This window comes from Cherax quadricarinatus, chromosome 30, assembly GCF_038502225.1.
Source record: "Cherax quadricarinatus isolate ZL_2023a chromosome 30, ASM3850222v1, whole genome shotgun sequence".
In the NCBI taxonomy this organism is placed as follows: Eukaryota; Metazoa; Arthropoda; class Malacostraca; order Decapoda; family Parastacidae; genus Cherax; species Cherax quadricarinatus.
The window spans coordinates 289,281-316,582 of record NC_091321.1 but is presented as its reverse complement, the minus strand read 5'-3'; the positions used below and the strand labels follow the sequence as shown (position 1 = coordinate 316,582).

Below are 27,302 nucleotides of genomic sequence, written 5' to 3'. Positions count from 1 at the left end.
TATACACCCTCCCAAACTTGTCCACTAACCTTTGCATTATTATTATTATAATCAAGGGGAAGCGCTAAACCCGGAGGATTATACAGCGCCTGGGGGGGGGGGGATGTGGAAGGCATTCAGGCTTAATTCGGGGAACTGGTGCACAGATCCAATTCCCTAAATCAAGAGCCCCTCACCAACATCAAGGAACCTTCCTTGAGGGGACTAACCTTTGTAACTTCTTTATTTTTATATATTAATGCAAAACCCATAGGGGTCATGTAGCACCTGGGAATTAGAAGGCAATTAGGTTCAATCCAAGAGAAGACTGGTCCAATTCTTTGGCTCAAGAGGCCGTTGCCTTCATGAAGGAAACTTCTTTGAGGGATTATTTGACACACTTCATATATAGCTATATTTATTTATTACAGTTTCAACTTAATTTTAATTTTTCATCAGTTGCACTGATTTTTTTTATGATAATTTTATAAACGTATTAGGCTTACATTTCCTTGGTAAAGATTAGTTATGACTAGGAATATTGCAATAATTACTTTTTTAAACTGATAGGATGCATGAATGATTCATATATTTCATAAAAACCAATCAGAACTTTTATTTATAATTTCAATATTAAGTCCTTTTTTAATCAATTGCATTTGTTTCATTTATAGAGTTGCAGCTCTTACTTGTCTACTACTTCATATATCCATAATTCCAAAAGTAGTCTATATACATATTTTAACCACATTTCTCTTTCATATAATTTTTTGTATAACATTAGAGGCAGTAATATATCAACCCTATATATTATGTCATAGTTAATTTTTTTTATTTTTAGATCATGTTATTGAAAACTTAACACCCTTACTCCCATTTTAATCACACCACATAATTAAAGTGGAAGTGCTTAACCAATAGGGGGGGGGGGGAGTCACACCACCTGAGGGAATGGGATTATTATTATTATTATAATCAAAAAGAAGCGCTAAGCCACAAGGGCTATACAGCGCTGAGGGAATGGGAGACAATCAGGTTTAATCCAAGAAGAGAATATGTCCAGTTCCTTTCACCAGCATGATCACTCCAAGCCAGATCCTTTATATATATAATGTTAAGATACATTCTAGTTTTTCCAAGAGCATAACGAGTTTAAAAACATTAAAATTTACCTATAAGATTCCACATAATTAAATATGTACAAAATGGTGCACATAAAATTCCTTAGAACATTAAGTGTAATATTGGAGATGGCACTGTGTACATAATAGTAACAAACTGAGCACTAAACCCAAGAGGGTCATACAGCACTGTAGGGTGGAATTTGATGAAGGAGGACTTTTCGGAGGGCAGAGACTAGTGTAGGGCAGAAGTGGAGTGTGTTAAAGGTTAAATATAATCAAAGTTGGTTCAGTAAGTTAATTTGTTAACAGTCAAATTGAGGCTGCATTAAAGGTGGGACTTTCATCAAGGTGGTCTGGTAGAGTAAGTGCATTGAGGCAGTTGGAGATGTCAGAAGTGAATTTTGCATGCCTACTGACAATGTAACTTGTCACCCCCATGTGAGGATTGTCAAACATTTTTCCATGAGACACCCATGAGTTTGACAAGTCACATGTAACATTCAAGAGCAGTGGTGGACTGAATTTTGGAGGCCCCAGGACAAGCAAATTGTAGGGAAGGGGGTCCCTGTCACTTGAACTTCATTATCAAATTACATTCTGGCCTTAATATATAGCATATATAACCTGTCAACAAGCCTGCTGTTGGCTTTCTCTACAGATATGAACTTAAGTGCAGTTATTTGATTTTTTTTTTTTTTTTTGTGCCCAGAACCCTGCTTTTGTTGTGGCCTCTTTTGGGTAGGGAACCCAGAGCATAGCTCCCCAGTTGCCCTGCGCAAGAGAAGTTTCTTTATGTATACAGGAGTGAGAGAATCTGATAATGGATCTCGGACAACCTACAAACCAAAATTAATTCAGGTTTGGGGCAGGAAAGCTTCAGATATGATAAGGGTGCATGATAAGTCTTGTGGCAATGGACACTTGGTGACTTCCTGTTGTTGATAGCGCTGGTAAGAACAGAACCACACCTGTAAGCCCCTGGTGTCTTGTATGATCGACAACACTGGAAGAACATTATTCCACACCTGTGAAGAAATGTCTTGTTAATTAAGACCTGAACATAAGTTGTAATTCATACACACTAAAAATTAATTTTAAACTGCAGTCACACAAACTAGACACTGACCAAGGTAGTATTAAACGAGATAAAATAACTGAGCACCTCAAAACAATCAGCTTGGATTTAGATAATACAAATCTTGTCTCCCATATCTCCTCAAACTGGGTAAACAGTAATACTCAGTGAACAGAACACACGGGTAATGGTAAGAAAAATGATAGGAGAGTGGGTACAGGTGACTAAGTGGAATTGCACAAGAAACAGTAGACTCTTGCTGCCCCTGATATACATAAATGATGTCACAGGAAATTAAATCCTATGTATAATTATGGATACGAAATTTATAAGGATGATAATCAGAGGATATGTTAAGGCTCCAAAAGTACTTTAGCAGACTTTCTCATGTAAGTCAGGAAGGCTGCTACTTAAATTCAATTCTGATATGAGTACAAAGTAATGAAAATAAGAAGAAATGATAAATGGAATACAATCTGAGAGGAGACAATGAAGACAACATGAAGCCTACTGAAGATAAGGCTGTCATTGGTAACAAATTTTATAACTATAGCAGAAGAGGCAAAAAGTAGCCAACCATAAAACTGATTTCAAGAACCTGAACAATTACTCACTGGGGACATTATACATAATATATGTTGGAACCATTTTGGTGTGTACAGCATCACCAAGAATCATGCAGAAACTATTAAATGTACAAATGCACTTTTTGTATATTTTGATGTTCATATCAGCCTTGATGTGTATGCATTGATAGCAACAATGTATGTTCACTTGGAGGGATTTATATCTCAATATTTTAGAATTTATTGTGATCCTATAGTCACAAAAGTACCCAATTAGTGGTGAACAAGTTACTGGCAGCCTTAAGATCCAGACATCATTGTTGCGTATTTATATTTTATGTACCAATTTTTAATGGTACAGTGGGGAAAATATTAAATTTGTAATTAACAATAGATTTTTACTGTCTTACACTTGATGCCAAATAACATGGGAATGAAAAGACTAACTAATGATTTATTAATATTTTTATTTAATCATAACAGTCTTATGTATTTTGGAACGAACAATACCAATATTAAGTTGTCTACGTAGACTACTGCATTTTAAAAAGACAGTATAAAATCCAGAGTTAACTGTAGTGATACTACTCCTGTGGGGAGCAGCAACAGGATAATACTGCACCACCTCTCGGGGTCCTTAACAACAACAGTTTGGTGTGTCATGGGTGCCAACACATGGTGTGTGATTCTCTTCTTTTACATCAATATATTAGTGATGCAGATTACATGGTGAGTTTAAATATGTGGCCTGTTGTTATAACTTTTCTCTTGACATATGCAAGACATCACCATCCCTGTAGAAGCAGTTATTAGATGTACTAGTCATTATATTTTGTTGTTGCAGAAGTACTATGAAGATTCTATATTCAATAAAGCCTAGAGATAAGGCCTGTGTTTCTATCACAACAATTTATTGAACATAGAATCCTGGGCTACCTGGTGGTGATCCTGCGCTAGACTACATCACAACATGGAGCGTTTACTGAAACCTGAGAGGCTAGACTGTGACCCCAGCTTATCAACGGCTGCTCAGAAATGGAAGCACTGGTTTAAGACTTTCGAAAACTTCTTGGGAGCCCTTCCTAAAAAAGATCTAGATAAACTAAGTCTGCTTATCAATTTTGTGTCACCTAAGATATATGAGGCTATTTCTGAGTGTAATACCTATGAAGATGCTATCAAAATCCTCAAGTCTCAGTATATTAAACCTACAAATGAAATCTTTGCACGCTATCGCCTTGCAACTCGCCGCCAGCAGACTGATGAATCCTTAGAGGAATACCTTCAAGCACTGAAAATTTTAGGTAAGGACTGTCACTTCCAAGCAGTGACAGCTGCTCAGTATTGTGAAGAGTCCATCAGGGATGCTTTTATCAGTGGCCTGCAATCACCAATAATAAGGCAGCGTTTATTGGAGAATAAAACTCTCGACTTAGCCACTGCCTTCGACCAGGCAAGAGCTCTAGATTCAGCCCGGAAGAATTCTGCAGTATACAGTACCACTCAGCCTTCTCGAGTTGTAAGTGCTGCAATTCCTGACCAAGACTCTTGCAATGAAGTTACGGTGGAACCTGCCTCAGTGACAGCAGCAGCAGGTACGGTGTGTTTCTTTTGTGGTTTTTCAAGACATCCACGTCCAAAGTGTCCTGCTCGTGAAGCAATGTGCCATAAATGCCACAAGAAAGGTCACTTTGCTAAAGGATGTCGTGCTAATGCATCAACAAGAGCTAGTGCCTCCACACATTCCAGTGATCATGCGACTCTAGCAACAGTGACTTCTGCAGCTACTCCAAATTCACTGTCAAAGGCAGTTGTGAAAGTATTCATCAAAGGAACAGAAGTAAATGGTCTTATTGGTAGTGGCAGCTCAGAGAGTTTCATCAACCTTGACTGTACATCACTCATCAGGTACCGTTTCCATGGCATCAACATCTTTCTCTATTCAGACCTTAGGGTTTTGTAAGGTAAATCTCAGAGTTAATGGAAAGGATTATCAAGATGTACATTTAGCTATTCTGCCACAACTGTGCTCTGATGTTATCCTTGGTCAGGACTTTCAGAAGCTGCATGATAGTGTCACCTTAACATATGGAGGTGAACTACCTCCTCTTGTTGTCTGTGGACTTAGCACTTTAAGGGTAGACCCACCAAAGCTCTTTGCAAATCTTACCGCGGATTGCCATCCTATATCAGCTAAGTCACGCCGCTATTCTTATGAGGATCGGATGTTCATTGAGAAGGAAACTCAGAGGCTGCTGAATGAGGGTATTATAGAACCGAGTAATTCCCCTTGGCGTGCACAGGTTGTTGTTGTTGTTAAGGATGATTATAGGAAACGGAGACTGGCTATCGATTACTCTGAGACAATCAACAAATTTACGCTTCTTGATGGGTACCCTCTACCTCGAATTGATGATACAGTGAACAAAATTGCTCAGTACTATGTGTTTAGCACAATTGATCTACAGAGTGCCTATCATCAAGTCCCTATAAGGAATGAAGATAAACCATACACAGCGTTTCAGGCTAGTGATGGCCTGTATCAGTTTACCAGAGTCCCTTTTGGAGTCACCAATGGGGTAGCCTGCTTCCAACGAATTATGGATTCACTCATTCAGGAAGAGCAACTCATGGGAACTTATGCGCATTTAGATAATGTTACCATTTGTGGCAAGACCCAGGAGGAACATGATGCAAACCTTGATAAGTTTTTGGAAGCCGCCAAGAAGAAAAATATCAGTTACAATGAGGAAAAGTGCACTTTTTCAACTAAAAGGCTTAGCATCCTTGGTTATGTAGTGGAAGGAGGTTCAATATTCCCAGACCCTGAACGACTACGACCTCTACGGGAACTTCCAATGCCTCAAGACAAAAAGTCACTCCGAAGAACTCTTGGTCTCTTTGCTTATTACTCACAATGGATCTACAACTATTCAAGTAAAGTCCGCCCATTGAGTGCTACCACATTTCCTGTGACAAAGGAAGCAGAAGCCGCTTTCCATACTCTTAAACAGGACATCGAAAACTCAGTAGTTCAAGCCATTGATGAGTCCCTACCATTCGAAGTGGAAACAGATGCATCTGACATTGCCATTGCTGCAGTCTTATCTCAGGCAGGACGACCAGTAGCCTTCTTTTCGAGAACTTTTCAAGGATCAGAGAAGTGTTATGCTGTTGTAGAAAAGGAAGCTCAGGCCATAATAGAAGCAGTTCGCCACTGGAGGCATTATTTAACTGGTAGACATTTCACCATAAGGACTGACCAACGGTCCGTGATGTATATGTTCGACAAGAAGCACAAAAGTAGGATAAAGAATGACAAGATATTACGCTGGAGGATGGAACTATCGTGTTATGACTTTGATATTCTGTACCGACCGGGTCAAGAGAACATCTCGCCTGATGCATTCTCTAGGTCCCACTGTGGAGCAGCATGTCATGATTTGCAATCACTCTCAGCGCTCCACAAGGCTTTGTGTCACCCAGGAGTTACACGCCTGTACCATTTTGTCAAATCAAAGAACATGCCCTACTCAGTGGAAGATGTGTGACAAGTGATCAGAGCATGCAGAGTATGTGCAGAGTGCAAGCCAAACTTTCATCAGCCAGAGAAGACTCATCTCATAAAATCCACCCAGCCTTTCGAGAGACTGAATATAGATTTCAAAGGACCTCTACCAAGCACAAATCAGAATAGATATTTCCTTACCATAGTAGATGAATATTCAAGGTTTCCCTTTGTGTTCCCCTGTGCAAATATGACTGCTTCAACTGTTATTAGTTGTCTTTCACAGTTGTTCTCTATTTTTGGTATGCCAGCTTATATCCATTCAGACAGGGGATCCTCGTTCATGAGTAACGAACTTCAGGAGTTTTTGGCTAGCAAGGGTATTGCCTGCAGCAGAACAACAAGCTACAACCCTCAAGGCAATGGTCAAGTGGAGCGGTTCAATGGTACTATATGGAAGGCAGTTACAATGACATTGAAGTCGCGCAATCTACCTGTTGAACACTGGCAAACTGTCCTACCTGATGCTCTTCACTCTATTAGATCATTGCTGTGCACAGCTACTAATGCAACCCCTCATGAAAGACTCCTCAACTATTCACGTCATTCCTCTACGGGAGCCTCCGTGCCCACTTGGTTATGTCATCCTGGACCCGTTCTCCTGAAGAGTCACCGTAGGATGAACAAGACGGATCCTTTAGTGGAAGAGGTAGAGCTCCTGCAAGCTAATCCACATTACGCCCATATTCGCTACCAAAATGGTGAAGAGACTACAGTATCTATAAGACATTTAGCCCCAGTTGAAATCCCCATTAGTGTGGAATCTCAAGATACACCAATAGATGTGAAAGATGCTTCGTTTTCTCCTGGAAAGCCCCTTGAGACTACCCCTACAGAAATAGAGGATTCTGCTCCAGCAGTTAGTCAAACCCCGCTGGAAAATATTGAACCTGGTGAAGAGGCTCAGGGGCTACGAAGGTCGGGACGTGTACGTCGCCCACCTAACAGTTTGGGAGATTACTGTCTCTGATATTTTAGAAGGGGGAGATTGTAGTGATACTGCTCCTGTGGGGAGCAGCAACAGGATAATACTGCACCACCTCTCGGGGTCCTTAACAACAACAACAGTTTGGTGTGTGTCATGGGCGCCAACACATGGTGTGTGATTCTCTTCTTTTACATCAATATATTAGTGATGCAGATTACATGGTGAGTTTAAATATGTGGCCTGTAGTTATAACTTTTCTCTTGACATATGCAAGACATCACCATCCCTGTAGAAGCAGTTATTAGATGTACTAGTCATTATATTTTGTTGTTGCAGAAGTACTATGAAGATTCTATGTTCAATAAAGCCTAGAGATAAGGCCTGTGTTTCTGTCACAACATTAACATCATGCATCATGTTGAGGATAAAACTGATTTATGATGGGTCTCATTCACTCATACCAACTTTTTTTTTTTTTTTTTTTTCAACAAATCGGCCGTCTCCCAATGAGAGTTCAATCTGCAACTTCTTGTCTTGGATGAGACTGTTACAGACAGCATAGAACAAAATATTAAGTTTAATACTGTATATTGTGAATTATTATGTGAATAAATCACCTGCAGGAGACTTACAGGGCATTACCTGAATTATTACCTGCAAGTAATTTGGGTAAGTGGAACTTAGGTCACAATAGGTCACCAAACTGTAACTCCCTCAATGCTCACTTCTTCACCACTCTCACAAAAAGCTAGACCTGACATTAAATTAATAATTATGATACTAAAACCAGCTACTCTGGTAAATTATAGTTGTGAACTGTATATGATTAGGCTTGCTGGGTACATAAAATATAATTGGTATTAACACTTACTATTTAATTACTGGAAGACACTTAATGCTGATGGAACACACCCAAACGTGACCTCAACAGCTAGGATTTATGATGGCCAATGCAAAAACTACTGTACATTATGGGTAAGCGTCACTTAGCTGTGTTGTTGGGAAGGATTCATTAAAGTCCTCTATTTTTCCGTCCTGGTTGCCAAACTGTAAGAGCTTTCCACACTATTTACCTGGCGTTTATCTGGAGAGAGTTCTGGGGGTCAATGCCCCTGCGGCCCGGTCTGTGACCAGGCCTCCTGGTGGATCAGAGCTTGATCAACCAGGCTGTTACTGCTGGCTGCACGCAATCCAACGTACGAGCCACAGCTCGGCTGGTCAGGTACCAACTTTAGGTGCTTGTCCAGTGCCTCCCAATTCTTCTGCAGGAACCTGTCAGCAATTTCTAAGTTACGGACTGAGGTCGATATACACCAACTGACCTTCGAGAATGCCTGATTACACTGCACAATTCAGTTCAATGTTCACACATTAAATTCAATATGGCGTCACTCTGCAGCTCTACACCCCCTTCACTCCAAATTTCTCGAAAGGGTCAAATCAGCATCATATTTTATTACACAATTATATTATTCATTTATATGTTTTACATTTAGGAAATTATGTAAAAAAAATTCCACACTGTATGTGCATATTCATTTTTGGTACTGATAAATAATATAAAGTGATTAATATGAAATAACAGAAATTCATGCAAATGGTAAACATTATTATTATAATCAAAAAGAAGAGCTAAGCCACAAGGGCTATACAGCGCTGCAGGGTAGGGAAGGAAGCGAGGGTATTGGGCAGCAGAAGGGAGGAGGGATGATCAGCAGGTTACAGAAAACAGCGGGGCAGGGGATAGTACGGGGGTAGAGGGTAGCAAGAGATTGAGGTAGAAAGGGCTGAAGGTATCAGAATATGTGAAGTCAGTCAGTTGTTGTCAAAAAGTCAATGAGAGAGCCCGGATGAAAGGTGGGTCCATCAGCGAGAAGGGAAGGTAAAGAGAGAGCAGCAGAGCGAAGACAACGACGGAGGTAAATTCTGCGTGCTCGTTGATAAAGTGAGCAGTCCAACAGAATGTGGCTGACTGATAATGGAGCCTGGCAATTTTCACAGAGAGGAGCAGGGCGCCTCTCCATGAGATATCCATGAGTAAGACGAGTATGGCCAATGTGAAGGCGGGAGAGAGTAGTCTCCCAACCTCGACACTGGTGATAAGAAGACGGCCAGTAACCTATACTTGGTTTAATGGATTGAAGTTTGTTACCGAGCATAGTAGACCAACGTTGTTGCCAACGGGTGTGAAGGTGGGAAGATAAATGGAATACCTCTATATGAAACTGGTAGGTCATGTACTGCTGACTGCACAGCAGTGTCTGCCTGTTCATTGCCCTGTACGTCAACATGACCAGGGACCCAACAAAAAACAATATCTTTATGCTTGGGTAAAGATGCGGCGTAGCCAAAGTTGGATACGGAGGACTAAGGGGTGAGGTGTATCAAATTTCTGTATAGCCTGTAAAGCACTAAGGGAGTCTGAGACAACCACAAATGATGACACAGGCATAGATACAATACGGATAAGTGCTGCAAGGATGGCATACAATGCAGCAGTAAAAATACTAGCCAAAGATAGTAAATGCCCTCGTACGACGCTGTCCAGAAACACTGCTGCAAATCCTACGCCGTCAGAAGACTTAGAGCCATCTGTGTACACAGCAATGGCATGAGAATGAGAGTGGAAGTGGTCAAGAAAAAGAGAGCGGGAAGCGACCGTAGACAGTTGGGCTTTCGCGCAAGGGAGAAAGAACAGACTCGAACAGCTGGAATTTCCCAGGGGGGTAGGGAAAAGTGAGATGCTACATGAACATAGAAAGGTGGTAATTGAAGAGAAGACAAGAGCAAATGAAGGCGAAGAGAGAAGGGACAGAGTAAACAGGGGCGGTGAACAAATAAAGAATGTCTACTAATATTAGTGACCATTCTATAAATGGAAGGATTGCGGAGATCATGAGAGCGTACATAGTAGCGAACAGTGGTATATTACAGACCATTCTGGAGAAATACCCTGACTTTGCTAGCTGTAAATAGTGCATTACCATGTGTATATGTGTGTGTGTGTGTGTGTACTCACCTATTTCTCACCTATTTGTGGTTGCAGGGGTCGAGTCACAGCTCCCGGCCCCGCCTCTTCGCTGATTGCTACTAGGTCCTCTCTCTCCCTGCCCCATGAGCTCTATCATACCTCGCCTTAAAACTATGTATGGTTCCCGCCTCCACTACGTCACTTTCTAGGCTATTCCATGGCCTGACTACTCTATGACTGAAGAAATACTTCCTAACATCCCTTTGATTCATCTGAGTCTTCAACTTCCAATTGTGACCTCTTGTGTCTGTGTCCCTTCTCTGGAACATCCCGTCTTTGTCCACTGAGGTATCGGAACGCTATCCGTAGGTTTGCCAGGCGCCCGTATGCTGCAGCAGTTATCTGATTGATGTGCGCCTCAGGAGATATGCTCGGTTTTATACTCACCCCCAGGTCTTTTTCCTTGAGTGAGGTTTGCAGTCTTTGGCCATCTAAACTATATTGTGCCTGCGGTCTTCTTTGCCCTTCCCCAATCTTCATGACTTTGCATTTGGCAGGGTTAAATTCAAGGAGCCAGTTGCTGGACCAGGCTTGTAGCCTGTCCAAGTCTCTTTGTATTATTATTATAATCAAAAAAGAAGCGCTAAGCCACAAGGGCTATACAGCAAGTCTCTTTGTAGTCCTGCCTGATCCTCATCCGATTTGATTCTTCTCATTAACTTCGCATCGTCTGCAAACAAGGACACTTCTGAGTCTATCCCTTCCGTTATGTCGTTCACATATACCAAGAACAGCACAGGCCCTAGGGCTGACCCCTGTGGAACCCCGCTTGTCACAGGCGCCCACTCTGACACCTCGTCACGTACCATGACTTGTTGTTGCCTCCCTGTCAGGTATTCTCTGATCCATTGCAGTGCCTTTCCTGTTATGTGTGCCTGATCCTCTAGCTTTTGCAGTAACCTCTTGTGAGGAACTGTGTCGAAGGCCTTCTTGCAGTCCAAAAATATGCAGTCGATCCACCCCTCTCTCTCTTGTCTTACTTCTGTCACCTTGTCATAAAACTCTAGTAGGTTTGTGACACAGGATTTTCCTTCCCTGAAACCGTGCTGGTTGTCAATTATACACTTGTTTCTTTCCAGGTGCCCCACCACTCTCCTCCTGATGATCTTCTCCATGACCTTGCATACTATACACGTTAGTGATACAGGTCTGTAGTTTAGTGCCTCATGTCTGTCTCCCTTTTTAAAAATTGGGACTACATTTGCCATTTTCCATACCTCAGGGAGTTGCCCAGTTTCAAATGATGTGTTGAAGATCTTTGTTAATGGCTCACACAATATCTCTGCTCCCTCTTTAAGGACCCATGGAGAGATGTTGTCTGGTCCCACCGCATTTGAGGTGTCAAGTTCGCATAGCAGCTTCTTCACCTCCTCCTTGGTTATATGTACCTCATCCAGCACTTGCTGGTGTGCCCCCCTGTTCTGATTTCTTGGAGTCCTACTGGTTTCCACTGTAAATACCTCTTTAAATCTTGTGTTGAGCTCCTGACATACCTCTCGGTCGTTTCTTGTGAATTCCCCATCACCCTTCCTCAGTCTGATTACCTGGTCCTTGACTGTTGTTTTCCTCCTGATGTGGCTGTACAACAGCTTCGGGTCAGTCTTTACTTTTGATGCTATGTCATTTTCATATTGTCTCTGAGCCTCCCTTCTTATCTGTGCATATTCGTTTCTGGCTCTTCGGCTGATTTCTTTATTTTCCTGAGTTCTCTGTCTTCTGTACCTTTTCCATTCTCTAGTACACCTAGTTTTTGCCTCCCTACACCTTTGGGTGAACCAAGGACTCGTTCTGTTCTTCCCATTATTTCTGTTTCCCTTAGGAACAAACCTCTCCTCTACCTCCTTGCATTTTGTTGCTACATAGTCCATCATTTCTTGTACTGGTTTTCCTGTCAGTTCCCTCTCCCACTGAATGTCTTGAAGGAAGTTCCTCATGCCTGAGTAGTTCCCCCTTTTGTAGTTTGTTTTTTCCCAGCCTATTCCTGCTACTCTCTCCACTTGGAGCTCAACTATGTAGTCGAAGCACAGAACCACATGATCACTAGCTCCCAGGGGCCTTTCATACATGATACCCTCGATGTCCGAACTACTCATGGTGAATACAAGGTCCAACCTTGCTGGTTCGTCCTCTCCTCTCTCTGGTAGTGTCTCTAACATGTTGATGCATGAGGTTCTCCAGTACCACATCCCTCATCTTGGCTCTCCATGTTTCGGGACCCCCATGGGGCTCCAGGTTTTCCCAGTCAATCTCCTTGTGATTGAAATCAGCCATAACTAGTAACTTTGCTCCCCCCATGTGTGCTCTCCTGGCCACCTCGGCTAGTGTGTCGATCATTGCTCTGTTGCTCTCATCTTATTCTTCTCTTGGCCTCCTGCAGTTCTGTGGTGGGTTGTACATTACTGCAATTATCACCTTATGTCCCTCAGACTGGATTGTTCCTACTAAGTAGTCCCTTTCGCCCATGCCATCCATTCCTTCCATTTTCTCAAAACCCCACTGGTTTTTAATGAGCAGTGCAACTCCTCCTCCCCCTCTCCTCCCTCTGTCTTTCCTGAGGATTTGATATCCGGATGGAAAGATTGAATCTGTTATTATTCTGGTGAGTTTTGTTTCTGTGAGTGCTATTATGTCTGGGGATGTCTCTGATTCTTTCGTGCCACTCCTCATACTTGTTTGTTATTCCATCTGCATTTGTATACCACACCTTCAACTTCTTTTCTAAGACTGTGGTCTGGGAAGTATATTGGGGTTGGGGAAGTGGGAGACCTGGTAAGGAACTATGTGTTGTTGCTGTGGGGGTGAAGTTTGTAATGTAGTGGGTCGGGGCATTGGATGTGGCATGGGTGTTTTGATTTAGAGTGTTTGGTTGCACTGGGGTTGACCTGGTTGGGAGGCTTCTATAGGAAGTTGTGAGGGAGGCTGTATTTGATCATCTTCCTGGGTCTGGGATCTCCTGTCTGTCTTCTCCATCCCCTCTCTTTCCTCCTTTCGCCTTTGTACCATCTCTCTCAGTTTCTTCCTTTCTTCTTGTGTTCTGTCGCGGTCGAGATACACCTTCCTGTATGCCGTCATGTCCCTTAATCGTGCTTTCTCCTGTGTGTGTGTGTGTGTGTGTGTGTGTGTGTGTGTGTGTGTGTGTGTGTGTGTGTGTGTGTGTGTGTGTGTGCGTGCACGCGCGAGCTAGTGTGGGTGTATGATCCACTTAATATTTGTATTTATAGCTCATTACAATTGTGACCAGGTGTGGACGTATCAGTGGTTCATTACTTTGTAATTTGTTCATGACTGTAACCATGTATAGGAGTGAGGCTGATTCATTATCTTTGTAACTTGCCATGATTGTGACCAGATCTACCTGGAGTTCATTACCTTTGTAACTAGTTCAGCTATCATAACTTTGGGGTCCAGTCCCGGACCCATTATGTACCTTTGTAATCTTTTGACTACCGCCCACAGGATGGGTATGGGGTGCATAATAAAGATATTAAACTAACTAACTAAAAAGGCAATGGGCATCACGGCGATCGGATAAGGATGGAACGTTCGCTTCTGCATAGAGGCTCTCAACAGGGAAAGAGCGAAAAGCACCGAGGCATAAACGTAATCCTTGGTGATGAATGGGGTTAAGGCTAGAGAGAGTAGCAGGAGATGCCGCTGAATAGATCTGGTCACCATAATCAAGTTTCGATAAAATGAGGGTGGAATGTAGGCGAAGGAGGGTTCGACGATCAGCTCCCCATGAAAGATGAGCAAGGGTTTTACAAAGGTTCAGCCGGCTGTGACAAGTTGTCTTTAGAGAGGTAATGTGAGGTTTCCAAGGTAACCTACAGTCAAAGAGGAGGCCCAGAAACTTGACTATCACGTTCAGGGATACGGGAGCCATAGAGGTACAAAGGATGATCGGAGATGACAGAGCGTCTAGTGAAAGTAATTTGGTGGGTTTTAGTGCTGGAAAATTTAAACCCATGTGTGGTGGCCCAACTGGAAACACGGTCGACCGCATGCTGGAGAGAAACTGTAATGAGGTGACAGTCAGCGCCTGCACAAGCAATAGCGAAGTCATCAACATAGAGTGATGACCAAATATTTGATGGAAGACTAGAGGCCAAATCATTAATAGCAAGGAGAAAAAGTGTTGTGCTCAGAACACATCCCTGGGGGGCACCTTCAGCTTGGACAAAGTCCAGGGAGAGCACATTATTAACCCGAACACAGAAATGTCTATCAGTTAAAAAGTTCTTAAGGAAGGATGGTAGATTGCCTCGGAGGCCTAAGGAGTGGGGTTGGGCCAAAATATTATACCTCCAAGTTGTGTCATATGCCTTTTAAGGTCAAAAAATATGGCAATAACTGAGTGGTTATTTGCAAAGGCATTACGAACATACGTATTCAAGCATAGTAAGGGGTCTATGGTAGAACGTCCCTTACGAAAGCCATATTGACGAGTGGAGAGACTGTTGTGTGTCTCTAAATACCACACTAAACGTCTATTTACCAGGTGTTCCATCACTGCAAACTGCACTGGTAAGAGCAATGGGACGATAGTGGGAGGCTTCATGTCCTGTAGTGCCTGGTTTGCGGAAAGGGAGAACAATGGCAGATTTCCACAGCTGTGGAAGAACTCCTTGTGACCAAATAAGATTGAAAAGGCGTAATAGGACTGCAAGGGCTGACTGATGTAAATGTTGTAGCATACGAATATGAATGTCGTCGGGCCCAGCTGCCGATGATCGGCAAGCTGAGAGTGTTGCCTCCAGTTCTTGAAGTGTAAAAGGCACATTATACTGTTCTTCTCTGAGAGAAGAAAAGTCCAAGGGTGCTAAAACTCTGGCAGACTTTGAGGAAAGAAACGAGGGGCATAGATGGAGCCCCTGAGAAATATGGACCAGATGATTGCCAATTTCATTGGCAACATCTAGTGAGTTTGCTATATCAACACCGGCAACCCGCAGAACAGGAGCCGGGTCAGGAGAATATTTACCACTCAGTTTTCGTACTTTTTTCCACACTGCACTCATAGAGAAAGGAGAGGTGATGGTGGAGACATAATCTCGCCAGCAAGTGCGTTTAGCATCGTGGATGACACGGTGAGTGATCGCACACTTCTGCTTAAAATCAAGAAGTCTCTCCGTGGTTCTATTGTACCAGTACCTGCCCCATGCAGCGCATTTCAAACGTACTGCACGAGCACAAGCAGGAGACCACCAAGCCACACATTTCTGAGAATGCCTGCCCGAAGTTTGGGGTATAGAATGAGAAGCTGCGGTTAAAACGGAGGACGAGAAGAGGTGTAAAAGCTCATCAATGGAGGACGAAGAAGGAACCTCACTAAAAACAGTTAGTTGTTTGCCTGGAGTTTACCTGGAGAGAGTTCCGGGGGTCAACACCCCCGCGGCCCGGTCTGTGACCAGGCCTCCTGGTGGATCAGAGCCTGATCAACCAGGCTGTTGCTGCTGGCTGCACGCAAACCAACATACGAGCCACAGCCCGGCTGGTCAGGAACCGACTTTAGGTGCTTGTCCAGTGCCAGCTTGAAGACTGCCAGGGGTCTGTTGGTAATCCCCCTTATGTATTCTGGGAGGCAGTTGAGCAGTCTCGGGCCCCTGACACTTATTGTATGGTCTCTTAACGTGCTAGTGACCCCTGCTTTTCATTGGGGGGATGTTGCATCGTCTGCCAAGTCTTTTGCTTTCGTAGCGAGTGATTTTCGTGTGCAAGTTCGGTACTAGTCCCTCTAGGATGTTCCAGGTGTATATAATCATATCTCTCTCCCACCTGCGTTCCAGGGAATACAGTTTTAGGAACCTCAAGCGCTCCCAGTAATTGAGGTGTTTTATCTCCGTTATGCGCGCCGTGAAGGTTCTCTGTACATTTTCTAGGTCAGCAATTTCACCTGCCTTGAAAGGTGCTGTTAGTGTGCAGCAATATTCCAGCCTAGATAGAACAAGTGACCTGAAGAGTGTCATCATGGGCTTGGCCTCCCTCGTTTTGAAGGTTCTCATTATCCATCCTGTCATTTTTCTAGCAGATGCGATTGATACAATGTTATGGTCCTTGAAGGTGAGATCCTCCGACATGATCACTCCCAGGTCTTTAACGTTGGTGTTTCGCTCTATTTTGTGGCCAGAATTTGTTTTGTACTCTGATGAAGATTTAATTTCCTCGTGTTTACCATATCTGAGTAATTGAAATTTCTCATCGTTGAACTTCATACTGTTTTCTGCAACCCACTGAAAGATTCGGTTGATGTCTGCCTGAAGCCTTGCAGTGTCTGCAATGGAAGACACTGTCATGCAGATTTGGGTGTCATCTGCAAAGGAAGACACGGTGCTGTGGCTGACATCCTTGTCTATGTCGGATATGAGGATGAGGAACAAGATGGGAGCGAGTACTGTGCCTTGTGGAACAGAGCTTTTCACCGTAGCTGCCTCGGACTTTACTCTGTTGACGACTACTCTCTGTGTTCTGTTAGTGAGGAAATTATAGATCCATCGACCGACTTTTCCTGTTATTCCTTTAGCACGTATTTTGTGCGCTATTACGCCATGGTCACACTTGTCGAAGGCTTTTGCAAAGTCTGTATATATTACATCTGCATTCTTTTTATCTTCTAGTGCATTTAGGACCTTGTTGTAGTGATCCAATAGTTGAGACAGACAGGAGCGACCTGTTCTAAACCCATGTTGCCCTGGGTTGTGTAACTGATGGGTTTCTAGATGGGTGGTGATCTTGCTTCTTAGGACCCTTTCAAAGATTTTTATGATATGGGATGTTAGTGCTATCGGTCTGTAGTTCTTTGCTGTTGCTTTACTGCCCCCTTTGTGGAGTGGGGCTATGTCTGTTGTTTTTAGTAACTGTGGGACGACCCCCGTGTCCATGCTCCCTCTCCATAGGATGGTAAAGGCTCGTGATAGGGGCTTCTTGCAGTTCTTGATGAACATGGAGTTCCATGAGTCTGGCCCTGGGGCAGAGTGCATGGGCATGTCATTTATCGCCTGTTCGAAGTCATTTGGCGTCAGGATAACATTGGATAGGCTTGTGTTAACCAAATTTTGTGGCTCTCTCATAAAAAATTCATTTTGATCTTCGACTCTGTCTGGTTAGTGGCTTGCTAAAAACTGAGTCATATTGGGACTTGAGTAGCTCACTCATTTCCTTGCTGTCATCTGTGTAGGACCCATCTTGTTTAAGTAGGGGCCCAATACTGGACGTTGTTCTCGACTTTGATTTGGCATAGGAGAAGAAATACTTTGGGTTTCTTTCGATTTCATTTATGGCTTTTAGTTCTTCCCACGATTCCTGACTCCTATAAGATTCCTTTAGCTTGAGTTCGATGCTTGCTATTTCTCTGACCAGTGTCTCCCTACGCATTTCAGATACATTGACCTCTTTTAGCCGCTCTGTTATTCTTTTCCGTCGCCTGTAAAGAGAGCGCCTGTCTCTTTCTATTTTACATCTACTCCTCCTTTTTCTTAGAGGAATAAGCCTTGTGCATACATCGAGTGCCACCAAGTTAATCTGTTCTAGGCATAAGTTGGGGTCTGTGTTGCTTAGTATATCTTCCCAGCTTATATCGGTTAGGACTTGGTTTACTTGGTCCCACTTTATGTTTTTGTTATTGAAGTTGAATTTGGTGAATGCTCCCTCGTGACTAGTCTCATTATGGTGGTCTGGGGCTCCACGCATACATGTCTGAACCTCAATTATGTTGTGATCTGAGTATATTGTTTTTGATATGGTGACATTTCATATCAGATCATCATTGTTAGTGAAGATGAGGTCTAGTGTATTCTCCAGTCTAGTAGGCTCTATTATTTGTGAGTAAAGGTTCCAATTTGCCCGATCAAATTGCCAGTGTGGGATACGAAGAGGTGGTGAATATGAAGGGGAAGTAAGAATGATTGGGAAATGATCACTGTCATGTAAATCCGGGAGAACAGACCAGGTGAAGTCTAATGCGGCGGAGGAAGAGCAGACTGAGAGATCGATGCAAGAGAGAGTGTGAGTCTGAGGTTCAAAATGGGTGTGAGTACCTGTATTTAAAACATGGAGGGGGTGGGTGGCAAGAAAAGCTTCTAACTGAATGCCACGGGAATCACAGTGAGACCCCCCAGAGGAAATGATGGGCATTAAAATCGCCAAGTAATAGAATCGGTGGTGGTAATGACGAAACAAGAAAGGCAATATCCAGAATAGATAATGCCCGAGAAGGAGAGAGAGATAAAGAACATAGCGTATACCACCTATGCAAGTGGATACGGGCTGCTGTGTAATGCAGTGAAGTACGAACAAATAGCTAATGGTATGGAATATCAGTGTGTAGAAGGGCACTTTCATTAAAGGTCTCATCAGGAAAAGGATCTGAAGAATACAATTATAGCCTGAGATGGGAAAGATAACAGCAGAGTGTAATTTTGGTTCCTGTAAGCAAACACCAACAGGGGAAAACTGGGAGAGTAACATCTGAAGCTCACCCCGATTACCCCTGAGGCCGCGTATATTCCATTGTAAATAGGCCATGATTGGCAATGATAAAGATACTTGAAATCCGCAGGTAAGGGTTCCTATGGACTAGAGGGGTTAGAAAAGTCCACATGTGGAGGCAGCGGAAAACGTTCAAGCAGCGAAGGAACGGTGTGCTGTGAAGAAAGGAGTTGCGCAGATGGAGGAGAGGAGAGAGAAGGAACAGAGGGTGGATCAGTGTCCATTGATGGTTTGGTCTCTGCAATATATTCAGAGATTGCTTCAAGTGTTTCGGAATTCAGAGACGTCATATGGGAGACAATATTGGAGATGGTAGGGGGAGGATGAGTAAAGATTGGAACTGTAATAGACTGTACCAAGGTAGTGGGGGGGGGCGAAAGGGTGGAGGGAACTGGAGAAGAAGCGTGGAAGGGGACAGAAGAGGCAGAAACCTGGGAGGTGGCAGAAGAGGAAGAAACTTGGGAGGGAACAGGGGAGGTAGATTTAGTACGAGGAGGAGGGTGAACCTCTACACTTGTTACAGAGCTAGTGAGAGGGGAAGAACCCGGTACAGAGACAGGGAAGGTAAAATGAGGAGGTGGAAAAAGGGAAGGAGGGGTTAAAGGACCTTCTTTTGACTTCAGAGAAGTAGAGGGATGATTGGGAGGAGGTGTCGCACGAGGTCTCGTCGATATTGAGGCTTGTGAGGGAGAACACAAAGAAGCGAGAACAGACTGAGGCGTTGAAGTAGGGACGTCTGAGCCTAGGACAGCAAAAGAATTAGATACAGGAGTGACTATGGGAGAGGTAACCACAGAGGAGGTTGCAGAAGATGGGACCCCAGAAGTGGGGGGAAGTTTTGAAACATGGGAATAAGAAACACGAGGTAGTCTCCCTTGGAGGTGGAGATGAGAAACTGCCATGGCATAAGGGAGACCTTCTGCCTCTTTGAGGTAACGGATTTCCCGCTCATTTAAGTAGGCTTGGCAATGGCGAGAGTACGAAGAGTGAGCCTCATGACAATTAAGGCAAGAGGGAGGTCGATTGCAAGATGTATTAGAATGGTCATCGGCACCACAGACTGGGCATTCGGCTATGGATCTGCAATATTTCGCTGGATGGCCAAATCGCCAGCAATTTCTACACTGTTGTGGTGTAGGGATCACCTTTCGAACTTGTAACCGATGTCCTGCTACATAAACTGAGGATGGGAGTTCACGGCTGTCAAAAGTTAAATGAGCCACATTGCTAGGGTATCGTCTCCGCCCGCAGGCAGGAAGAACATAAGTGTCTACCTTGAGGATTGGGAGATCTTGGAGTTCCAGCTGTTCAAGAATGTCATTGCCACATGTCTGGAAATTTTGTTGAACTATGGTATGGGGCAGAATGATGGTAACACTACAAGAATTGAGGGAATGATGTTTTTCAATAGTGACAGGAACAGTATCTATATGGGAAAGAAGAGAAAGATCATGAGCTTGGGTAGCATTCTGTACCGTGATGATGCGCATACCGCTCTTAAGAGCATGAAAAGAAATATCTTTACCAACATGGCGTAGGAGTGCCTTGCCAATACTGTGGTCGGAAAGATAAGCGGTAGAGGAAGTCGGTCATAAAGTGAAGAATTTAGTACATTGTGCAGTCTGAAACTAAGCGTGGAAAGGGAGTGCAGGACGTGTCGATCTTTTCTGAGAAGAACGAGAAGGTGGAGAAGTATCATCAGCAGGTAATTGTCGTTGGCGTTTAGGCGTGGGACCAGAGTTGGTCCGACGTGGAATGAGCCGGCAATTCAAAAATTGCCGCACCATAGAAGGAGAGGCCGGAAGCATAGTCAAAGGAGAGCGGAGGTCAGGTAAATCAAAGGAGCCAGTCGAGACCTCAGTACCTGAAGCGGGTGAGGAAACAGCACCGGCAAGAGGTACAGAGGCATGAGGAGTGTCTGAAGAGCGGTCCAAAGACGAGGCAGGGTCAGAACGGGGTGCGGTATCAAGAAGGGGCCCGGGGGTACCAGGTTCATGGATTGGGTTCTCCATGCTTAGGTTACTTCTTTCTTTTTGTTTTTAAGAAAAAAAAAGAAAGAAGAAAATAAAAATAAAAAAAGAATAAAAAAAGGGGAGACCATGGAGGGATAGTTCCTAGGAGGAATGTAAGGGCCAGAAATCTCCCTCCGTGCCCAAGAGGACCTCAGCACCGCAAGTAGCGTAGATGCAGCATGGAACCCGTGCCGAATATAGCAAATAATATTGTTGCAGTAATAACACCAGGAGGCAGCTCTGATGAAAACTCACACTCACACGAGCTTTTAAATCTCTGCACAAAATTCAATTTAAACCAGCAAATAATAGAGCCTACTAGACTGGAGAATACACTAGACCTCATCTTCACTAACAATGATGATCTCACCCACTGACTATAAACCCAGAAATACTAATCTTAATCTTAAAATAATAAATCCTAACTAGTCATAAGTTTGTCTATGATACTCCAATATAGACACCTTGTATTGTGCCAAAACAAAAGCATTCACATTGCTAAACTCACAAATTATGATGTAGTCACTTAGCCTTAATACCATAATCTGTAAGGATTTAATGTTAAGAATTAATCTAAGTCTGCTCGAAATGCCTAGCCATGCTAGGTGTCCTAGTGGCCCCCTCTGTAATTAGTATTTTATAACATGTAAACCACACAATAACCCAAAACCTGTAAACCCCACATTGTAACCCTTATAGAGAATAAACTTGGATTGAATTGAATTGAACTGAATTAAATATGTCATCACTCACACAGGGAAGCACACCATTAGTCCTTCCATTTAGATTTCTTGCTGGCCAGTGTAGGATTCTATTTATGCAGGCATTGTGGTGTGATCCATCTACAGTAATTAAATAAGTGGTAATATGAATTTTTCTAATAACACCATTATAATTTATGTACAATAATTATATTCTGTGTATCCAGCAAGTCAAATTATATAGTCCACATTATTTAACAATTTACCATTATTGGTATTAATGTTTAATATTGTAATTATTAATTTAATATTAGGTCTAGCTTTTTGTGAGTGGAGATGTAGTGGGCACCGAGGGAGTGACAGTTCTGCGACACAGTCACTAAATCCCACTTACCTCGCCCAGATTACTTGCATGTAATAATTCAGGTAATACCCTGTAAACCTCAGGCAGGTAATTTCCTACACTTTTGTCTAAATCGAGGGAGATTTTAAATGAAAATTTTAGGTGTGGGGGTCATAGACAAATTTTCTATTATACTAGTTAAAACATTACCTGTCCTCAACTTGACTTATTGTTCTGATCAATATGTTATCTAAATTTAAAGAAAATTTTTAAGTTTACCTAGATGCAACTCTTACAACACTTGACTGAAGGTTAAAATCACAGCTGAGTGCGGAAAAAAATATACAAGCTCAAATTATCACTAATTAAAGGAGCTCCATCAGAAAAAGAAAACATCGGAGAATTTTATCACTATCACGGCTAAATGCAGTTCCATATACTAGAACAATTTTTACTTAAGAACTACAAAATTCATATTCTTTGAAGCATTCATACGATAAGTGGTTTTCTTATCCTTTGCTAATTAACGCCGTTGGTTTACTTAGAAACTAGAATATCCGAGCGATAAGTCATATAAGATAATCTTACCTGTGACAGCAGGAGTCCAGCAGAGGTGAGTGACTGCAGTGTGATGGCGCATTTGATACATGGAAGAATCTATTCTTTCAGATTTCCCTTTATCATATTTGAGTTATCAGCTGCACTACTTTGGTTATTAAGATGATACTGAGCAACCGAATTACATATCATTGTAACTAATTAACTTAAACTATAGTTCAGATTATATATTTTCTTATCACTCAAGACCAACTACAATATGTAAATGACATCCCAATACTTACTGAGGAGCTTTGCGCATGAAGCATTAAGCACCTTCGGGCCAACACAAGTGCAGAAGTGAAGTATTATCTTTGATATTAAATTTTGTACCGTGTTCTTGTGTTTGTCCACAAAATCTCTTAACACAATGAATGGGAATAAAATAAATGAAGACAATGAAAAGTGAATTATGAGATAGACAGGAACTCGACGGTTCTGGGGTGAAAAATATAAATTTCCCTTTTGTGGTGGTAAATCTTGCTATATATCATCTGTATATCAACACAAGAGGATAATAATAAATTTATATTTCCTAATATTTATTGCCAGACATACAACTGTTGATAATTTAGTTTCCTGGTACGTTTATCTACTCTTATTTCATATATCATCGATATTAGTGATTCCTGCGCAAGTTTAAAGATTTTAAAAATATTGATGAAACTTTAATATGATGTTCCTTGGATTAGGATACGATCTTTAAATAAATTTCCATTTTTACTATACCCAATAGTGGTAATTGTGATAGATTTAGACTACGTTACTTTTGAAGTGTTTGGAACTAGGCTATATTTCAAAACAATTAACTTCATGTTTTATTCTCTAATCCACTTATCGTGCTCATGTTTTTTTTATTAAAAAATTTATTATTGTATCAGACCACCATTGTGGCCTACTGGCGAGCATAATAAATGCAAAAAAAAAAAAAAAATCTCCAAGTTACTAATGAAATTGATGTATTAAAAATTTATTAGTCATTGTTAAAAAGAATATGAATATCCAGGGATATTAGCAATTTAACATGACCAAGTTTTTAAAAATCAATGTTTGGTGAGAACAACTATGTCCCATCAATTATCATGGAAGACTGCTTCGTTAACCTTAAATTTAATTTATCGCAATCTTTGTATGCAAACATATACTAAGTTCGTCGTGATGGACAACTACCGAGCATGTGAATCGGTGTACAAACTATCTTAATATCCAACAAAATATTATCAAAGATAATACATTTCTCTCATTAGCCAAAAAGAAAAAAAATCAAATATAATTCTGAGTAAAACATTTCAGCATTGCAATCTCTTACAACAAATGAGGAATCAAAAAAAAATTTTTACGTCATCAGGCCCATTTAAGTACAGTATATAGGAGTCTAGCAAGGTATTTGATTAGCTAATGAAAATGCAAACAAGGCAGGAGTGAAATTTTAGCGTCGAAAATGGATGTTAGAGTAGATTTTAGCATCTACTGGCGCGGGGGGTAGACGTAGTAGTTGAACATACTTTCGAAGTGTTCGTAGCGAGCAGAATGGAGCTCGGGTTCTCCATTCTTACGCACGAAGTCTTCGCAGTCCTCCAACGTGGCTGTGTTCCTCTCCACGCGCTCTCCGAATCCAGATTTGTAAGAAGAATAACGCTGTGGGGGGACGAAATTAAATCAGTCTTATTCCTCACCGTTAAATGCCAAGGTATGAGTGTTGAAAGATGTGAAAAACAATGAATTATAATGTTACTGTTTTGTTTTAGGACACTTAAAAAATATATTTATAGTACAATAGATAAATTTATATAAAAGATTGCTATCAGACAAACTACAGCCTCTCCTCACTTAGCGGCGTACTCGTTTACCGACTCCTCGAACTTACGATGGGCTCTCTGACCAGTATGCATGTCTAAATAATGTACACAAGCTGATTTTTTCTCTTCTATTTATTACAATATACAGTACACTACTGCATAACATTTAAAAATATACCAGAAATGTTATAAGTGGTGCAAAGGTGACATTAAAACGATATCAAAGATAGTTGACACAAACCCACTACCATTATAGTATGTTCCTCACTTAGCGACGAATTCGCTTACCGACGTGGTCTTAGGATTGGAACTCTGTCGTCAAGTGAGGAGAGGTTGTATAATCCTCGTGTTGCGCGTACAAAATTTTAACGATCCAAATATATATTCCATTATTTATTTTTCAAATAATTTAAGATAACGCAAAATGATTAATATAACAGTCTAATTTGCCCCAAGTATTAAAAAATAATATTCATATTGGCATATTTCTTTTAAATATTTTGCTTATAGTATACCACACAAGTTAACACAGGACATATACACACCGAGAGGTGTACATCTCAGTGCATATATCGTGCTGAGTTTACTTTAAAAAGGGAACAAACACTTTAATTTACCCAGACATTTGTCCAAAACTGTCGCTAAAAAGTATGAAAATTCAGTGCCAAGATCAAACTTTGTAATTTTGATTAGACAAATAAATTAGGTAGCTCATGGATTCGTGGTAACGCCTTCATCTTACAAATGAAGGGTTTGGGTCAATTCCTCGTTCGAGTCGAAGCATCAGAGAAATTCCTCTTATTGTCCCTCGTTGCTTAGCAGTAAACAAGTACTTAGGTTTTAGTTAGCTGTTCCAAGTCGTATCCTGGGAGTCGGTAATATATCTTAAATAGGGATGGATTTGAAATAGCTGTCGTAAAATAAAATATAAGCTTTATAATCTAGTAAGCAGACATTCGAGAAATTAGTACGTATATAGATGTTAATATCATTCAATAAAAACAAATTCGTTAACTTACTTTTGATATAGCCAAGCTTAGAAATCAACTAAACTGTGTAGGATAATGAGTTAATTTGTCACAGACCTACTGAGAATCTTAATCATGTAGAACCTAAGGTTTTCAAGAGCAAGGGAACAGGCAGAGATACTAAACAGCACTCACATGCTGAAGGGAACGAGCAAAGCAGCCGTCAGAAATCATGCGAGCAGCGTTCTTGAGTGCTCGGGCGAAGGTGTCCATGGCCAGGATGTGACCGTGGAACAGGTCGCGGGGCTCCACGGACTCGCGACGAACCCGACCTCCAAGAGTGAACCCGCCATGTTGCAGACCGCCCTGAAAAACCAACATATCACCCTCTCCCTCAACCAGTTACAAACTATGACTACTTTGTTATGTAAGGGCAGGGTGCACATGGGTTAATAACTAACCCCCATTTTGGAAAGGAAACTTATATTTCAGACCTCCTGGATCACTGTCAAATCTCTTGACAATGTGATGAATAAAACATGTGCAACACATAGGTTTCTTTGCCAAAACATTTCACCTACGCAGCGCTTCCTCAGGCGAATACAGGCAAATGTAACAATGGAGACAGAAGGAACTGACCACCTGCGCCTGATGCGCAGACATATTTAGCCAATAAAGGTATCCAGGTGTTGCACGTGCGTCTTATTCATCAACCTATCGGAACTGTATACCATCAAAATTATGAGCTCTTGAAAATAGCCCAGAACTGACCAAAACGTCGCCTATAGCTGGCTATCCAAATTGTAGGGTGGCTGAGAGTTGTTCCAGCCTCGGTATTTTGACTATTCTGAGAACAGATTGTACGAGTACACTCACCTGCTCCAGCACGCACTTCATGACGTAGGTAGCGTCGCAGACGTCACGAGCACAGATGTCCGAGGTAGCTTTCAACTCTGGAAAGCTGTCGGAGGCATCGACAGAACCGAGCATGTTGTAAGCAGCGGCTATGTAGACATCGTGCTCGTAGGGACGCCCCGTGAGGCGGGAGAAGGCAGGCTTGATGTACAACTTATACTGCTTCTCCAGACCGAAGTGTCGGAGCATGTGCATGGTAGCCATGGCGTCTGCCTCATACTGGTGACGGCGAGGGTCGGATGGCTTGGGCTGGATCAGCAGCTGACCCTTGTAGCTGATCTTGTCCTTGTACTGCGCAGCCATGCGATACAGCTGTGCCATATGAGACATGTCCCGGAAGAATTGGCGCTGCAGAACGCTCTGGTAACCGTCGCGAGGGTTGAAGAACACGAAGTTCTCAGCGCCCAGGCGCTTGGCCGCCTCCAGACTGCGCTTTACTTGTGCACATGCATAGGCGAACACGTGAGCGTCGGGGTTGGCACCTGCGCCGTTCATGTAGCGAGGGTGAGTAAAGAGGTCAGCACTATAGTAGAGTGGCTTAATCCCAGTTTGCTTCTGGAGTTCAGCCGCCAGGGTCACCATCTCCTCGAGGTAACTGTTGGTCTCATCGAAGTTGTCACCTTCAGGGGCCATGTCGCGATCACTTACCTGTCACATGCACAATACCTGATATAGATTACACAGATCTACATATCACCACTTCCATCCTATGTATCCGTATTAAGTTCAGTGAGAAAGCTAAAGCTTAGAGACCACCTACCGAGTAGTACCTGACCGTCAACTTGTGGAGAAGCTCGAAAGCTGCGATCATGCGACGCTTGTAGTTATCCAAAGAGTGTGAGGCGTCCTCCCACGCCCTCTGGTGAGCTCGCTCTCCATAGTGGTTGTCTGAACCCAAGTACCTGTTAAGACAATACCTGCATTTCCACCTGTTAGTAAGAAATCTGTACCCCACGCCTGCTGACAAGGCAACATCTGTAGTATTGTAATACTGGAATTAATGCACACATGAATGCACAGATAAATTTTAGAATAAAAAGGCACTAAGTGTCTAGAACAATTTACAAATATCCCGCGAATAGAAGAATGAAACTTACGACGATATTTCGAAGGGTGTAACTGACACCCTTCCCTTCACATTTCGGTGTAATTACTTAATGGTCCAATTTGGACCGAAACGTCGCTATAAGTTTCATTCTATGTGCAGGTTGT

At 42.3% G+C, this 27,302-nt stretch overlaps 1 protein-coding gene across 3 annotated transcripts in view; it reads right to left on the bottom strand.

The window, feature by feature from the left end:
* Positions 1 to 384: 384 nt before the first annotated feature.
* The window catches only part of LOC128692582 (uncharacterized), a 41,237-nt gene continuing 14,319 nt past the window's right edge, over positions 385 to 27,302 (bottom strand). Inside the window, exons 2-7 of one of the 3 annotated variants that reach the window (XM_053781745.2) lie at positions 26,851 to 26,992; positions 26,052 to 26,738; positions 25,371 to 25,541; positions 23,914 to 24,046; positions 21,521 to 21,609; positions 385 to 2,128 (exon numbers count right to left, since the gene is read on the bottom strand). In XM_053781745.2, coding sequence (XP_053637720.1) covers positions 1,958 to 2,128; positions 21,521 to 21,609; positions 23,914 to 24,046; positions 25,371 to 25,541; positions 26,052 to 26,738; positions 26,851 to 26,992 — 1,393 coding nt within the window. In that variant the 3' untranslated portion in view covers positions 385 to 1,957. Of the gene's footprint in view, positions 2,129 to 7,658; positions 8,513 to 21,520; positions 21,610 to 23,913; positions 24,047 to 25,370; positions 25,542 to 26,051; positions 26,739 to 26,850; positions 26,993 to 27,302 lie in introns of those variants that run through there. The other 2 variants (XM_053781746.2, XM_053781747.2) reach the window with 2 other exon arrangements.